This window comes from Pristis pectinata, chromosome 37, assembly GCF_009764475.1.
Source record: "Pristis pectinata isolate sPriPec2 chromosome 37, sPriPec2.1.pri, whole genome shotgun sequence".
Lineage (NCBI taxonomy): Eukaryota > Metazoa > Chordata > Chondrichthyes > Rhinopristiformes > Pristidae > Pristis > Pristis pectinata.
Window position 1 is genome coordinate 5,792,816 of NC_067440.1, and position 14,214 is coordinate 5,807,029.

General features: G+C 45.0%; 1 protein-coding gene across 3 annotated transcripts in view; it reads left to right on the forward strand.

The window, feature by feature from the left end:
• The window catches only part of LOC127586593 (arf-GAP domain and FG repeat-containing protein 1-like), a 105,964-nt gene that overhangs the window by 61,848 nt on the left and 29,902 nt on the right, over positions 1 to 14,214 (forward strand). For all 3 annotated transcript variants that reach the window (XM_052044685.1, XM_052044684.1, XM_052044686.1), the window contains exons 3-5: positions 2,616 to 2,731; positions 4,100 to 4,250; positions 12,906 to 13,059. In XM_052044685.1, coding sequence (XP_051900645.1) covers positions 2,616 to 2,731; positions 4,100 to 4,250; positions 12,906 to 13,059 — 421 coding nt within the window. The remainder of the gene's footprint in view (positions 1 to 2,615; positions 2,732 to 4,099; positions 4,251 to 12,905; positions 13,060 to 14,214) is intronic.

Consider the following 14,214-nt stretch of genomic DNA (forward strand, 5'->3'; position numbering starts at 1 on the left):
ATTGGAGGAGTGTGGAGGTCTGAGGGTTAATGGTGAGGTACTGTTAGTTTTGTTGGGGTTGGGGGAAGGGAAGAGTTGATTGAATCCTGAGGAACTAAGACTTCTGGGTGGTATGTGTCAGTGCAAGAGTCCCCTCTCTTGTCAGTTATGCAGAGGAAGTAAAGCAAGAGTTGGCACCCAGTCTACAGTTCCCCTACCCAAGTTCTTGTCCATCATCATTGGCTTTTCCCACACCCTACATGGAGATGGTTGTCCTTGGGGGACAGCAGCCTCTTACTTCACCAAATGATTCTTCTCCAGCCAATACCTTCCTCTCTAGTCTTGAATTATCCTTCACTTCCCCTCTCCCCCATTCCACCCTCTTGAGTATGATCTCCTGTTGATGAGTCTCTTCCAAAACAACATCAGTGTGAGCCATTAGAATCCTGCTGTATGCCTGTACTTTTGCTGCATTGCAGGCTCTCTTGCATCCCGGAGGCAATATTTGTCTCCTAATCAATAGCATTGAAACAGATAATCTGGGCATTGTCATGTAGTTGTTTGTTGGATCTTGCTCTGGTTGTCGTGTCTCCTCCATTACACGAGTAAATTCAACATCTGTATGCTCATTTGTCTTCAAAAGGTTCTGAGGTAGTGAAAGCCACTACATAAATGGAATTGTTATTTGCAATAATTTGAAGTATGCTGTCTTAGGTACCAGTCACCTTCAGTCTTCTGTTAACTCTGTCTGCTTCAGACAGGATATTGACATACTTCTAAAGAGAGCACTGCATCAGAGCCTGACCTAGTCTCTGTCCAAAGTATGCCGAGGGGCACAGAGGCAATTGAGGATGACTTGCTTCCACTCTGATTTTGTGGGTACTCAGGTGCCTGATGAGGCCTATGTGGGAATCAGACCTTCCATGGAGAGTATGGGGAGATGGGTAGTTGGTGAAGCAGCGAGCTCTTTCCACTGCTGATATAGCTTCCCTGTGCACTCGATTCTGTTTCTCATATCAATCCAAATGCTGCTCCTCCACTTTCAGCGGTCCATGGGCCAGAGATTCCCAAGAGTGGTGAGAATGTTGCATTTCTTCAAGGAGGCTTTGAGAAGATTCTTGAATTTTTTTCCTCAGTTTACCTGGTAATCTCTCCCTGTGACAGAGATCGGAATAGTTTTGGGAGTCGTTGGGCATGCAAATGATGCGGTCTTCCCAATCTTTCTAACTGATAGTAGCTCGAGCCTTAAGGCTGAGGGTGCTGGACTTGGGAGAGGATATTGATGTTGTTTTGCTTATCCTTCCAGTGAGTTTGGAGGATTTTGCAAGGATAGGATTGGAGGTATCTTCCCAGTGCCTTGATGTGTCTGTAGTAGGTAGTCCAGGACTCGGCATTGTGCAGGAGGGTGGGGATCACTGTTGCCTGGTAGATCATGAGCTTTGTGCCAAGGCTGAGGTGTTGATCTTCACATCAACCAAAGCTGTCATAAGTTCTTGGGAATACATATAGCAGACGGCCTGTCCTGGTCAACCAACACCTCCTCCCTCGCCAAGAAGGCACAGCAGCGTCCTCACTTTTTACGGCGGCTGATGAGAGCAAACCTGCCCTCCCCCACCCTCACCGCATTCTACAGAGGTACCATTGAGAGTGTCCTGACCAGCTGCATCTCTGCCTGGTACGGTAACTGTAACACCTCTGGCCGTAAGACTTTGCAGAGAATTGTGAGTACAGCTGGAAAGATCATGGGAGAACCTCTTCCCTCCATCCTGGATATCTACAACACACGATGCACATGCAAGGTCTGCAGAATCATAGATGACCCTTCTCATCCCTCGCACAACCTATTTGTCCCACCGCCGTCTGGCAAGCTGTACTGGAGCATCCGGGCCAGAACTACTAGACTGTACAACAGTTTTTTCCCCCAGGCTGTCAGGCTCCTGAATGCCCTGGAAGCAGTTTCAGGCAAATGCCGCGTCAAAAGCCCTGGTTTGCACAACGGTGTGTAAGAACTTTGGCTGCTGCTGAACATGTTAATACATTTAGTGCAACACACTTGAGTTCTGTATTTTCTTCGTCCAACTCGGTTTTGCAGTAACCCTGCACTAATTTTGTACTTTGTATATACTGTTTTTTGCACTATTTGTACTTGCACAATTTTTCTGTCTGCATTTATTGTATGTCCTCTGTTCTATGTATGTCCTCTGTTGTGTGAGTCTGGGGGAAACGACATTTTGTTCCTCCATGTGTTTTACAGCATATGGGTGAATGACAGTAAAGTTGAACTTGAACTTGAACTTGACTGTGCTGGCGCATTGAAGGCAATGGTGAATTTCATCAATTGGCCGAGAGGTGACTCATGGGATACTGGAGGTGGTCTGTGTCTTCAGGGGTCTTGCAGTCAACCTGTATTATCAGAGGGACCATGGCAGGGAGATGCACCGACACAGGCTGTTCTCTCCGCACCCCTACTGCCCTGCACCCCCCCCACTCCTACCGAAAGAAGGAAGTACCAATCCTCTGACATCTTGCAGTCCACTGATCAAGAGCAGGGATCCTAGTTAACATGATGTGAGATCTTGTGTGTTGTATCTGCCTGCATAAAGAAAACTGAATTCCACTGTTTTGTTCCTGTGCAGGTATGTAGGCAGATCTGGCTGGGCCTGTTCGACTCCAGATCATCAGTCATCCCAGATTACAGAGATCCGCAAAAAATCAAGGAATTCCTACAGGATAAATATGAGAAGAAAAGATGGTGGGTAATTATACATTATACAGTTACTACATGAAGGTCATACCAATAATTCCAGTTACTAGCCAGGGACACTCCTCATTGCTGAGATTGCTCCTGTTTAATTTAGTGTCTGGTTGGATGAGATGTTAGTGCCTGTAGAAAAACCTGCAAATGGACCCCAGCCATATATTTTTGTACCCTGACAGGCTTTTCCTCAGTTTCCGAGGGTGATGGAAAGCCTTCTGGTCTTGTCCCCAGATGACTTTTTATGTGAGTGTGGTCAGTTATTTGACTGCAGGACTGAAAGCACAAACATTCCTGTACTTATCCAATTACAGATATCCAGAGTGTACATTCCAGCGGCTGTCACTAGATAGTGAGTGAGGATTAGGAATAGAAATTGTGACTGTTTCTCACCTTCACACCCCTACCTCCACTTCCCTCTCCCTGTCCTGAATGCTTAGCCAGCTGAGATCTCCTCGGTCAGCACACACCAGGAATTGAACCTGAAACCATTCTACCTAAACATACCCTTTGAGCATGACCAGGGTGGTTTTACGCTTGAACAAAAGAATTTCCTTGTACATCTTTGGAATGTGGGAGGAAACCGGAGCACCCGGAGGAAACCCATGCAGACACAGGGAGAACGTACAAACTCCTTACAGACAGCAGCGGGAATTGAACCCAAGTTACTGGTGCTGTAATAGCGTTATGCTAACTGCTACACTACCGTGCCTGCCCTACTACCGTGCCTGCCCTAGATATCTTTATTAGTCACTTATACATTGAAACATATAGTGAAATGCATCTTCTGCGTAGAGTGTTCTGGGGGCAGCCCACAAGTGTCGTCCCGCTTCCGGCGCCAACATAGCACGCCCACAACTTCCTAACCTGTACGTCTTTGGAATGTGGGAGGAAACCGGAGCACCCGGAGAAAACCCATGCAGACACGGGGAGAATGTACAAACTCCTTACAGATAGCGGCCGGAATTGAACCTGGGTCGCTGGCGCTGTAATAGCGTTACGCTAGCCGCCTGATTCCAGCATCTGCAGTGTCTGGTGTCTCTCTTGTTTGCACGTGTTGTTTTCATGTCTACTGTTGTAGTGTAGTTTGAAGTGACTAAATGCATGAAACTAATGCACACTAAGCTGCTAATATAATGCTATTTTGAGAGTCGTGTGCAACTATCTTTCTTGTTAAACTTATTAGATCATTAGAAGCATTTAGGGTGGTAATGGAAAAGTATTTGAAAGGTCAAGGGGAACTGGTACAAAAGAGCCATGATCATATTGAATGGCAGGCAGGCTTGAAGGGCATGGCAGCCTAACTCCTGCTCCTATTTTCTTGTGTTGTGTTCTGGTGTTATTTGGTTTTGTCTGTAATTACAGGTATGTTCCTCCAGAGCGTGTAAAGGTGTCTGCAGCCACGTCGGCTACCACCTCACTGAGCAGCAGGAGCAGTACGCCTGATATCAAGCCACTGAAGAGTCTGGTGGGAGAATCAACTCCATCCCTGAACGTTACCAGAACCGTCAGTCAGGTACTGGCAGCATGGTGGGGGAATATTGTAACTTCCTAATTCAAGAGCAGCAGCAAATAGTACTTAACTCAAAAAGCAAGAAATTGCAGATGCTGGAAATCAGAAATAAAATCAGAAAATATTAGAAATATACAGCAGGTCAGGCAGCATCTGTGGAGAGAAACATAGTTAATGTTTCAGGTTGATGATTTTTTAAAAATAGAACAAGGAAACATTAGAAATCAAAGTTGCAGAGTAGGGGTAAGGGGTAAAGAATATGTTTATGAAGGATGGTGACCAAGAGAAACTTAATGACAAAACGACCACCTTCACTGTCCACTACTCCACCAATTTTGGTGTCACCTGCAACCCTATTAATCATGCCACCTACATTCTCATCCAAATCGTTAATATATACAACAAAGAACAGGGGGCCCAGCACTGATCCCTGTGGCCCGACACAGTGATGGAACGGTGGGATACCAAATGCTGGATCTGCAACAGTCGGGATTTAACATGGTGAGCATTCAAAGGACCGATTACCAAACAAAATTTGGTACCATGACACAAAGAAATATCAGGACAGGTGATCTAATGATCTGTTGATGGGATATTTAACAATGAAAGGCAGCGCAGCTCAATCCAGTACTGCATATCACATTCCCCCTACGTGCAGGTAAACTAACTCAGCATGGACCAGAGGTTGAATCATTTGCTCAGTATGCAGGCTAGCATTTGGTTTCCCTGGACCAGGTAGGTAGACAAGCAGAGTGCTTGCTTCCTGGCAGCAACTGGCACCTGGTTATTTGTGTTTGTAAGTGGTGTCTCAGTGGTTAATAGGTTCAGGCTTCCTAAGTGTATCAGTCCATAATCCAAATTGGCATTGTTGAAAAAGTACGGTGTTGTAATGTCAGGAGTTGGAGGGGATGCTAAATCAAAGGTCCTACAACGTTACTTTGAATATCTCTGCCACATGACTGTGCGTAAGCCTTTAAGTAAATTGCCGAACTATACGTCATTTCCTTACCTTACAAAATAACAATGTTTTACCTGTGTTCTATCTTTTAAGGCTAACCAGAATTAATGTAAAATACAGCAAAAATAAATCAAATAAATGGCTGTACTCACCATCACATGGAGTACCAAATCTTCAAAGAGGATGTTGCTGCTAATCAGCCTGCAATTGCACTGCTATTATGTATAAATAGAAAAACACTAAAAATGTCTTTTCACTTTTATTTTGTATAACACTTGGGATAAAATTCACTGTTTGGACATTTTATGAAATTGCTTAATATTCTTAACAATTTTTGCGAATTACATGAGAATTCTGGATGCATGAATACCGGGTAAACGAGAGGTTACTGATTTCGGTGACCAAGTATCTATGCTCCTCAAGGTAGAGGTTTCTAACAATTCACAATCCCCTGAACGCAAATATTTCTCTTCAATTCATCTTGAACAACTGATCCTGCAGCTGTGACTTTTAATGGTAAACTCTTCAGTCATGTAACAACATCTACCCTGTCTATCCCTCTGAGAATTTTACACATTACAATGAAATCATCTCTCATTCTTCTAAACTCCAGAGAGTATAGGTTTGGTTTCTTTTCAAAGGGCAGCTCTCTCATCTCAGTAATCCTTCCAGTAAACCTTATCTGTAAAGACACTAAGTAAAGTATCTCTTTCCTTAACTTTCTGCTCTTGCCTGCATGTACTCCTAGTTCCATTCACTGGTCTGTGCTGTGTTAGCATTGCCCATATTTATTGGACCAAATGTCCTGCCCTTCACATGGTGATGCAAGATCTTTTTTTTATATATACGGCCACTCATGGAGCTTCAGTTTAAAATCTTCTAAATGCTGGCACCTATGCATGCACTGAATTTTGGCCTGGGTTATGGTTCCAAGCCCATGACTTTCTGCTTTGAGGCCAGAGTAATACCAATGCAGCCAAGCTTGCAACTAAACAGAAAACCCTGATGTTATAGGTCATTGCTCTAGCAACGCCTGCAGAGGGATGACCTTATGAACCAGAGGTTGTCCTTTGACCTGTCATGCCATGCCAGCTCCTTAAAAGTGCTTTTGGTTAGTTATATTCTCCCTCTGCCTTTCCTCCATAGCCCATCCAGATATTTCCCCCTCAAATATTTATTCGGTTCTCTTTGGAAGGTGATATTGAATGCACTTCAAGTATCCTTTATAGATGGTGCATTTCAAATCAACACAACTCACCGCCTAAACTTATTTCCCATATATCGTTTGCAGTTCTGATCACCACATTATAAGGAGAGGGTACAGAGGAGATTCACCAGGATGGGATGTTTCAGTTATGAAGAGAGACTGGAGAGGCTAGGAGGAGGCTTGAGGGGGCATCTGATAAGAGGTATAGAAAATTACGAGAAGCATAGGTAGGCTGGGTTGTGAGAAAACTTTCCCTATAGAGTTGTCCAAAAACCTTGTTGAAGTTGCACTCATCTAGGCAAGAGGTTTAAGATGAGAAGGAAGAGGGTTGGAGCAGATTCAAGGAAATACTTTCTCACCCAGAGGGGGGTTGGAGTCTGGAATTCATTGCCTGAGGGGGTGGTGGAGGCAGAGACTCTCACAACATTCAGTAAGTATCTAGATGAGCACTTCAATTAACAAAGGATAAAAGCCTATGGACCGAGTACTGATAGATGGGAACTTGAAGGTTGTCCTGGACGTGGTAGGCTGAAGGGCCTGTTTCTGTGCTTTTTTTTGTAATATTACTATGACTTTCTTTCCTCTCTTAGTTTCTTTTCTCTCCTGTGTAAACCCAGTGCAGGTTTCTTTAACGCATTTTCCTGGATGTAGGGCTCTCTGGCAAGGCCAGCATTTGTTGCCCATCCCTTAATAGCCCTGGAGAAAGATGGGGTGAGCTACCTTCTTGAACCGCTGCAGTCCTTCTGGAGAAGGAGGGGGGGGGGGGTGAGCCTCCTCCTCGAACCACTGCAGTCCCCCTGGTGAAGGTGCTCCCACTGTGCTGTCGGGGAGGGAGTTCTGGGATTTATATCCAAAGGCATTGAAGGAAAGACAATACATTTCCAAGTTGGATATTTGTGACTTGAAGGGGGATCTGCAGGTAGAGTCCCACGTTCCTGTAGCTGGTGGTGGTTGCAGGTTTGGGAGGCACGGCTGGAATAGCCCAGGTGAATAATCGTATTGCCTGTTGTAGATAGCACATGCTGCTGCACAGTATAGCAGTAGCAGGGGGGCTGAATGCTTGGTGTGGTGGACGGGGCGCCAGCCAAGCATGCTGCTTTGTCTTGGGTAGTGGCGACCTTGTTGTTGAAGTTGCACTCGCCTAGGCAAGTGGAAAATCTTGCATCATTCTTTGACAGATGGAAATGCTTTTGGTTGGGAGGTGAGTCACTCACCTCGGGATGTCCACCTTCTGATCTAGTCTCTTAAGTGCTGCTCTTGTGGTTGCTCCAGTTGAGCTTCGGCCAGTGGTGACTTGTTCTCCTCCCACACTCACTCCCAGCCCCTACCTGGCTCCATCTGCCCATCATCCCTTCCTTATCTGGTACCACCAATGGCCTTGCCAGCCCCTATTCCACCACCCCAATCCCCTTACACACCTCGTACTGCTATACACTGGCAACCTTTCCTCTTTCCTGATGCAGGGTCTCAACCTGAAACCTGCTTGCACCTTCTGCTTCCATAGATGCTGTTTGACCCGCTGACGTTTTTTGTTCCAGACTCCAGCATCTGTAGTCTCTTTTGTCTACTGCAGGGTATTGGTGTTGGGGAAGTCAGAGATGGTGATGCTGTTGAAGAATAGGTGGTGAGACACACTGTTGTGGGGAGATGGTCATGACCAGGCACTTTTGGCATAACTGTTACTTGCTGCTTGTCAATCCAAGCCTGAATATTGCCTGGATCTGTTGAAATGAGAGCATTATCACTGTCTGTTCCTATTTCACTGCGTGTTGAATTGAGAACAATTAAGTGGAAACTCAGAGCACAAATAATAAACAGACACAAGGGGATATGAGTTGGAAGCTCCTGAAATTGATTGTTCCTGGATAGGCGGGGAAAGGGAGACCTTAATCAGCATGTAATCTTCCATTGAAAGCTGCTCTAAATGGCAAAATTTTAAGGTGAGGGATCTTGCTGCTGTGCATCAGAGAGCTTCCTATAACAAACACCAAGTGGCGAACAATTGCTGGCCTGACATTCTCTCTCTCCTCTGACCCAGGAGCTTGCCTGAGCTCCTGCCTCGGAAGAGTGTCCTCTGCCAAACACCACTGCCACAGAATGCGATCCCTGCCCCATATCAGCCACCCTGCAGTCTCCCCAGATGCGTCACAATCCAGACCGGCACTCTCAGTGACGTGGGAACTGCGGCCCCCAAGTAGCTGCCATTCAAATGATATGTTGCAGCCACAGACTCATCTGCCATGTTGGATGGTCACAAAGTTCCCATTTTGCAAAAAGAGCAGGGAAGCTATCTCCACTGTAGTCCCAATCTGTATTTATCCCTTACTCCGTATCGGACCTTGCTGTGCATAAATTAACTTCCACATTTCCTAAATTACAGTGTAAGGACATGATTGCACTGAAAAGGGTGCAGAGGAGATTCACTAGAACGTTGTCTGGAATGGAATGTTTCAGTTATGAGGAGAAACTGCAGAGCCTGGAGTGGAGGAGGCTGAGGAAGGATCTGATAAGAGTTGTACAAAATTATGAGAGGCATAGACAAGGGTACGTGGTATGAAACTTCTCCCCGTGGCAGGGGTGTCTTAAGACCAAGGGCACAGGTTTAAGGTGAGGAGAGAGAGGTTTATAGGGGACCTGAGGAAGATTTTTTCTCACCCAGAAGGTGGTTGCAATTTGGAACACTGCCCAAGGTGAAGGCAAAGACTCTCATAGCATTTAAAAATCAACATTTAAGAGGCTAAAGACCAAGTGCTAGTAAATGGGATTAGTGTAGATACGAGAGATTCTGCGGATGCTGGAATCTGGAGCAACATGCACAAAATGCTGGAGGAACTCAGCAGGTCAGGCAGCATCTGTGGAGGGAAATAAACAGTAGACAGTGCTGATGAAGGGTCTCGACCCGAAATGTCGACTGTTTCACGATAGTGTAGTGGTTAGCATAACGCTATTACAGCGCCAGCGGCCCAGGTTCAGTTCCGGCTGCTGTCTGTAAGGAGTTTTCTCCCCGTGTCTGTGTGGGTTTCCTCTGGATGCTCCGGTTTCCTCCCACATTCCAAAAGACGTATGGGTTAGGAAGTTGTGGGCATGGAAGGGTGGCGACACTTGTAGGCTGTCCTCAGAGCACTCTACGCAAAAGATGCATTTCACTGTGTGTTTCAATGTACATGTGACTAATAAAGATATCTTATTTCCCTCCATAGTTGCTGCCTGACCTGCTGAGTTCTTCCAGCATTTTGTGTGTGTTAGTATAGCTAGGTACTGGTACTTGATGTTCAGCATGGACATGGTGAGCTGAAGGGCCTGTTTCTGTATGTAATTATTTAATTGACTACAAAGTGTTTTGGGATATTCCTGAGGTGGTGAGGGCAGTTGTTTTCAATGATGTATGTATTTATTTCACAGAGAGTGACTACATGTGTAATTAGAACTTAAAGCAGCAAAATTCATTTAACTTCGAGAGAGCCCCGAAATCGTACTGGAGGCTCAAGCCATTGATCTTGTATTGCTTCCTTCAACGAGCAGTTAGTTGGTCTCAGTTGCCCTTCTCTTTCCCCCATAACAATAGAGTCATAGAGCAATATGCACGTATACAGGCCCTTTGGCCCAACCAGTCCATGCCGACCACAGTGCCCACCCAGCTAGTCCCAATTTCCTGCATTCAGCCCACATCCCTCTAAGCCCCACTCCTCCATGTACCTATCTAAGTGCCTCCTAAGTGATACTGTTGTACCTGCCTCAACCAGGTACAACAGTATATTTTAAGAAGCACTTCTGGCAGTGCATTCCATATACTCAGCACCCTCTGTGTGGAACAAGTCGCCCCTCAGATCCCTTCTAAATTTTTCCCCTCTCGCCCTAAACCTATGCCCCCTAGTTTTGGACACCCCTGCCTTGGGCAAAAGGCTGCTGCCTTCCACCTTATGTATAAAATTGTAAACACTTCTATAAGGTCGCCCCTCATTTTCTTATGTTCCAAGGAATAAAGACCTAGCTTGGCCAACCTCTCCCTATAACTCAAGCCTTCTAGTCCTGGCAACATCTTTGTAAATATTCTCTGCACTCTTTCCATTTTAACCACATCTTTCCAATAACAGGGTGATCAAAACTGTACACAGTACTCCAAGTGTGGCCTCACCAACGACTTGTACAACTGCAACATAATGTCCCAACTCCTATACTCAATGCCTTGTCTGATGAAGGCCAACATGCTAAATGCCTTTTTCACTACCCTGTCTACCTGTGACACTGCTTTCAATGAACTATGCATGTGTACTCCTAGATCCCTCTGTTCCATTACACTCCCTAGTGCCCTACATTCATAGTATAAGTCCTACGCTGATTTGACTTTCCAAAATGCATCACCTCACACTTATCTGTATTGAAATCCATTTGCCTCTCCTCAACCCACTTCCCTAATTGATCAAGATCCCCCTGTAATCCACCATGACCTTCTTCATTATCAACAACACCTCCTAATTTCATGTCATCCACAAACTGACTGCTCAAGCCTGTACATTCGCATCCAAATCATTTATATAAATAATGAATCACAAGGGTCCCGACACTGACCCCTGCGGTACACCACTCGTCACTAGCCTCCATTCCGAGAAACAACCTTTAACCACTATCCTCAGCTTGCTCCCTCCAAGCCAATTTTGAATCCAGCAATTTTTTCTCCCACGTATTTATCCAAAGGTTTCCATTGATTCAGTATCCACCACCTTATCAGACAATGCAACCCAATTATCATCAAATATTTTTGTATGCCATTCATATTAATACTCACTGGTTATTGACCCTTTGGCCAATGGAAGTCTTTTCTCTGTAGTTACCCTATGAACGTAATGATTTTAAATATCATTGTCAAATCTTATCTCATTCCTTGCTGCCAGACGAAGGAGCCAATCTCACTTTCTCCAGTCTTTACATGAAGCTGTAGTCGGTTACCTCTGTAGCTGTTCTACTAACTCTGTATACTTTTCCTTTCACATCCTCCCATTGTGTTCAGAGCGCACCAGCAGTGGCCGAAATAGTGTTACACGTGCCCTTTGTTTATAAAGCCCAGTATTGGATATGGACTATTAACTGTGCATGTACCTGCGTTGCAAGATTTGTTACACAGGAGCAAACAGTCCGCTAGAGGAACTCAGTGGGTTGAGCAGCATCTGTTGGGGGGAAAAGAATTGAAAATGTTTCACGTCGAAACCCCGCACAGGGACATTTTGACATGAATACTTCCTCTCCCTCCCCCACAATAGATGCTGCTCAACTCACTGAGTTCCTCCAGCAGGTTGTGTGTTGCTCCAGATTCCAGCATCTGCAGTCCCTTTTGTCTCTAGTCCTTTACACCAATGTCTCGCTGAGGTATTTCTCTCCTTGCACTCCTTTCCTAACCTTTTAACATGGGATCAGTTAATGCCCCGCAAATTTGGAACAAAGCCCAGAGCTTCCTTGCTTTTCAGTGCCTCAAACCAAGCGTGAACTTGGGGTACCAAGTCCAAGAGTGGAAGGAGATGAATTACATACATGGGATATGAGCTTCACTGGGTAGATATCAGGTCAATAAAACTCAGTCTGCATGACTCAATTAAGGAGTCTGGATGGTGACTATACCAAAAATAGGTCCAAGAAGAAATGCCTATATTTTAAAAGGACTGAGGCATTGACAGTTTAGATGAATAACTGCCAAATAGGCCCACATAATCAGGCTGGATAATTACCTCTTTCCAATAATAACCATAAAATGTTGAACTACGTTATGCTTTCTAAGCTAAATTATGATGTGTATGTAGAACAGGAAGAAGCCTTCAGGCCCTAACCTTCTCAACAAACTTCTGTTGAGGGCCATTTCTGTCGGCTAACTGGTTTGAACCCAGGCCAGAGTGAAAGGGTGAATTTGAGTGGAACATCTATGTTTGTGCACCAGGCTGTGTTAACAGCATGATGGGGTGTTTTGCCAAATGCATAAATGAATGAAAATTATTGTTCTTGTTGAAAGAATGAGGTTGCATTTAAGTATTATACCTTTCACCAGCATAGAGCTCCAAAGAACTTCACTATTAATGAGTCTTAGAATTAAAAACCAAATGCTGGAAATAGTCAGCAGGTCAGTCAACATCTATGGAGAGAGAAAAGCAGTGTTAATATTGAGCTGAAACATTAACCCTGTTTCTTCCTCTGCAGATCCTGCTTCACCTGCCGATCATTTCCAACATTTTCTATTTTTCAATTTAAATTTTTTAAATTTTAAATTTTATCTTAGATTTTGAGCATCTGCAGTTTTCTTAAACTATTTTTGAACTTGAGTCATTGTCATAAGCATGGCAGGCTGTTTATGCATTTTAGTTGTGTAGAAACAGAAGTGTAATGAGCTATCAAATCAGCGATGTTGATTGAACAATGATTATTAACTCCAGAGCACCAGGGAGGGACTATTGCTTGTAGACTGTAAAGCACTGAGATTTAATATTTATTTAATTTTCTCCCCATCCAGCCTGTGAGTCAGGCACAGATGCAGCAGCCACAGCAGCAACAAGCAAAGAAGTCACAGCTGGATCTTCTGGCCGACATTGGCGGTGACCCTTTTGCCACCCCCGCTCCCCAGCATGCTGCTCCACAGGCCTTTGGAGCCTTTCCCGGCTTTGGAGGTAAGATCTTGAAATTTTAATATTCATTCAAGAAATGTGGGCTTAGCAGGCTGAGCCAGCATTTAATTGCCCATCCCTAGCTGCCCTTGAGAAAGTGGTGGTGAGCTGCCTTCTTGAACCGCTGCTATCCTTAAGGTGTGGGTACACCCACAGTGCTGTTATGGAGGGAGTTCCAGAATTTCAGTGACGGTGAAGGAACGGTGATATATTTCCAAGTCAGGATGGTGTGTGGCTTGGAGGGTCATGGTGTTCCCCATATCTTTGCTGCCCTTGTAGGGGTAATTTTGGAAGGTGCTGTCTAAAAAGTCTTGGTGAGTTGCTGTAGGTGGTATAGGCTGCTGCTACTGTGCGCCGGTGGTGGAGTGAGAGAAAAGTTCCAGGTGATAGATGAGAGCTAAAGTAGCTTCCCTCTTCCTGCAGCTCCCTTCACCACGAGGAAGTCTTTTTATTTCCTCCTGTACGTTTCCACAGACATGAACCAGTTGAGCAGAATGAGGACAGTGAGTGTTGGCAGGTTATTGACTGCATAGGGCCAATCTAAGCCCAGTCTCCTTCTGCTGCCCCTGCGTCTCAGGTGGATGTCAATTTAGAACTAAATCTTGGTCAGATCGAGTGTCCGTCCGATAGTCAAGTGAGCTGAACAACCTCAGCGGTTCACGGAACTAGGTGAATATCCTGCTTGATTTTTTTTTCCCTTGGAGTACAGTTTTCGATTTTGGGATTCACCCCAAGAAAGGATATATTCCTTGTAAGGGATACATCACAGATTTGCCAGAACGATACGTGGGATAAATAGTTTTGAGTTACAGTGCATGGAAACAGGCCCTTCAGCCCAACTTGTCCATGGGGAATAAGTTGTCTATCTGAGCTCGTCCCATTTGTCTGCGTTTGGCCCATTTCCCTCTAAACTTTTCCTATCCATGTCTAAGTGTCTTTTAAACGTTGTAATGGTACTCGCCTCTATCGCTTCCTCTGGCAGCTCGTTCCACATACCCACCACCCTCTGTGTGAAAAAGCTGCCTGTTTGGGTCCCTTTTAAATCTCTCCCCTCTCACCTTAAACCTACGCCCTCTGGTTTTAGACTACCCTACCCTGGGAAAAAGACTGTGCCCATCCACCCTCTCTGTGCCCCTCATGATTTTATATGACAGCGTA